This window comes from Poecilia reticulata, unplaced genomic scaffold (assembly GCF_000633615.1).
Source record: "Poecilia reticulata strain Guanapo unplaced genomic scaffold, Guppy_female_1.0+MT scaffold_304, whole genome shotgun sequence".
In the NCBI taxonomy this organism is placed as follows: Eukaryota; Metazoa; Chordata; class Actinopteri; order Cyprinodontiformes; family Poeciliidae; genus Poecilia; species Poecilia reticulata.
This window is the reverse complement of record NW_007615079.1, coordinates 70,816-73,419: the sequence shown is the minus strand read 5'-3', so window position 1 is coordinate 73,419 and position 2,604 is coordinate 70,816. Positions and strand designations below refer to the sequence as shown.

Below are 2,604 nucleotides of genomic sequence, written 5' to 3'. Positions count from 1 at the left end.
TAATATAATGTAATATAATTACATTAATAATGTAATTATATTACACACAAAGTATTTTGTGTGTCGGGGGGGTTGGAATAAGAAGGGTTCAGTGAATGCGCATATGCAACTGGGGGGTTCGGTACCTCAAAAAAGGTTAAGAACCACTGTCTTAGACGAAGGAGTATTTCAGAAAATTGAGAGAAAATAGTGTAATAATCCCAAATAATGTGATAAATAAAGTATTTTTTTTTTTAGCTATTATCACCTGTAATGCAAAAAACTCAGGTTGGGTTTTTTTTTTATAATGACGTCTTTTTTTAAGTACTGTGAAAGAGTTTTGAATCATACCTAATGTTGTTTTCCATCAAAAAAAGAAAATTATCTCAAATTTGTACCATAAATTTAGAAGACTTTAAAGATTTTTAAATATGTTTATCTTCTTTTATCATACCATGTTTGACAGATCAATGTACTCATCTATAAAAACTGTATCTATAAAAATAGAAAAATAACTTCACTACTATTCCCGTGAGTGGATGAATGGCAAAGATCTTATCAAAATGTTTTTGGTCAAATTTCTAAACAGAGGCGCTTTCTTCGCTCCTGTAGTATCTTCTAATTCCAGCAGGTGTCAGTAAAACGCCTTCACTCAGCTGAGGTCAAGTCAAACTGCGTTAAATCAAGTTAAATTAACTTTAAGACAAATAATAAACCAGAGTGATTGTGTTTCTGGGTGTGATTTTGCTCTTAAAATACCCAGAATCCATTTTTTTCTACTGCTGAGAAAGACGTGTGACAGGCGCCGCTTGTGCGCATGCGTGAGCCAATATCCTGGGTTTGCTCCTCTTGACATTTATCGTCCTGGAAGGTAAGAAGACCACTGCGTCTGTTTTACGTTTAGTGGGATTTTCAGTTGTTGGGGACTTGGCAAACAACTACGGAGGCCGGGATGACTTCGTAATAAAAGGTATTTGGACACTGACGTCAGCCTTATCGGTCAGACAGCAGCAGATCGCTGGTTTCTTCTTCCTCTTCTGTCGCTGCTGCTCTTATTTTACTATTTGTGACATTAATAAATGCATAACTAAAGATCCGCTAAAATAACATCAAAAAAGGAAAAAGCTTGTTTGTAATGCACGGAGAAAATGCTGGATTATCGAGTGCTGACCTCAGTTCAGTGTCAGTTGGCTCCTAACTAAAGTGTTATTCATTTATAAACTCGGTTTAATCTGCGTTCAGTTCAGCCTTTGAATTTTATTTTTAGTGCTTCCATATATGTCGGAGTTTACGGTCTTGTTGAGAAAATTTTAATATTTATGTTGTGTTATTGTATGGAGGGCAACAAGGGACAAAATTCAGTAATTTAATCATGTAGAGTAAAATAAATGTTTAAATAATTTAGCTGAATTTCAAGTCCCTAAATTCAAAGTGCATCAATTTTGTGTGTTTAAAACTGAAGTTTGAAAAAAGAAAAATTATTTTCTTCTTCCAGTGCTAACTAGAAATAACCAATCAGAGCCAGAAGGCGGGTCTTGGCGCTGTCAAGTGTTTAATATGTAAAAACCATAGTTTATAAAAGTTACATACAGCAGCTTTAAGTTGTATTTTTTCTAGATTTCTAACTAATATTGATTCAATGTAGATTAACAAACCAAAACTATCCTGATAACTCTTCTTTATTTCCCAGGTGCCTTCAGTCTTCATGCATCGTGTCTTTGTTTACGGCTCCCTAAAGAGGGGCCAACCCAATTAYCCCTACATGACAGACAGCAATAATGGAAARGCCGAGTTCCTCGGTACGGCTGTCACYRTCCAGAAGTATCCACTGGTGATCGCTACCAAGTATAACCTTGTCTTTCTCCTTAACCTTCCTGGACAAGGCAAGAGAGTTCATGGGGAAATCTACAAAGTGGACGAAAAGATGCTGAAATACTTGGACTGGTTYGAGAAGGTTCCCACCATGTACCAGCGGACAGCAGTGGAGCTGGAAGTCAAGAYGGTAGACAAGATGGCGGACAGAGAGGAGAAGTTGTCGCCTGGAAGCATCATGGAGGCGTTTGTGTACAGTACCACCACCTACGAGCCGGACTGGCCATCACTGCCCACCTACGACAACTATGACTGCAACGGAGACCACGGACTAAAGTTTGTACTGAGGGAAGATCGGAAATAGTGATGCAGATGAGTAAACTGCCTTTMGTGCAGGGGTGCCCAAAGTTGGTCCTCGAGGGCCGGCATCCTGCATGTTTTAGTTCTCTCCCTGGTTTAACGTACCTGGATCAAATGATGGCTCGTTAGAAGGCTTAAGAGGCACATTGACAAGCTGGAAAGGTTGTTACCACCAGGGAGAGAACTAAAACATGCAGGATGCCGGCCCTCGAGGACAGACTTTGGACACCTCTGGTTTAGTGCCTTTAAACCCACAGAGGGCGTCAAGAGTTCTAGCAAATGAGTAACGAGTCACTAACTGATTAAGTTTAAAACCAGATTAGGAAATTCACTTGTTAAAATACACTCAAAGTCTTRCATTTTTATCCAAAAATGTTTGTTTTTTTATGCTTTGTCTTTTAATGAACAACTTTGTGGAAGACAATCAGCTGTTGGTAATATTTAAAAATGAAA

At 38.3% G+C, this 2,604-nt stretch overlaps 1 protein-coding gene across 4 annotated transcripts; it reads left to right on the top strand.

Annotated features, from left to right (window-relative positions):
• Positions 1-101: 101 nt before the first annotated feature.
• LOC103460836 (gamma-glutamylaminecyclotransferase C-like) lies at positions 102-2,598 on the top strand. Of its 4 annotated transcripts, none has more exons than XM_008403158.2 (3): positions 102-949; positions 1,670-1,778; positions 1,863-2,598. In XM_008403158.2, exons 2-3 carry the CDS (start codon positions 1,685-1,687, stop codon positions 2,153-2,155), a joined length of 387 nt encoding a protein of 128 aa, XP_008401380.1. In that variant the 5' UTR covers positions 102-949; positions 1,670-1,684; the 3' UTR covers positions 2,156-2,598. The 4 variants fall into 4 exon arrangements, with proteins under 4 accessions (XP_008401380.1, XP_017158983.1, XP_008401379.1 ...); XM_017303494.1 differs by having other exon boundaries at positions 1,670-2,195; positions 2,360-2,598; XM_008403157.2 differs by having other exon boundaries at positions 102-850; positions 1,670-2,598.
• The last annotated feature ends 6 nt before the right edge of the window (positions 2,599-2,604 follow it).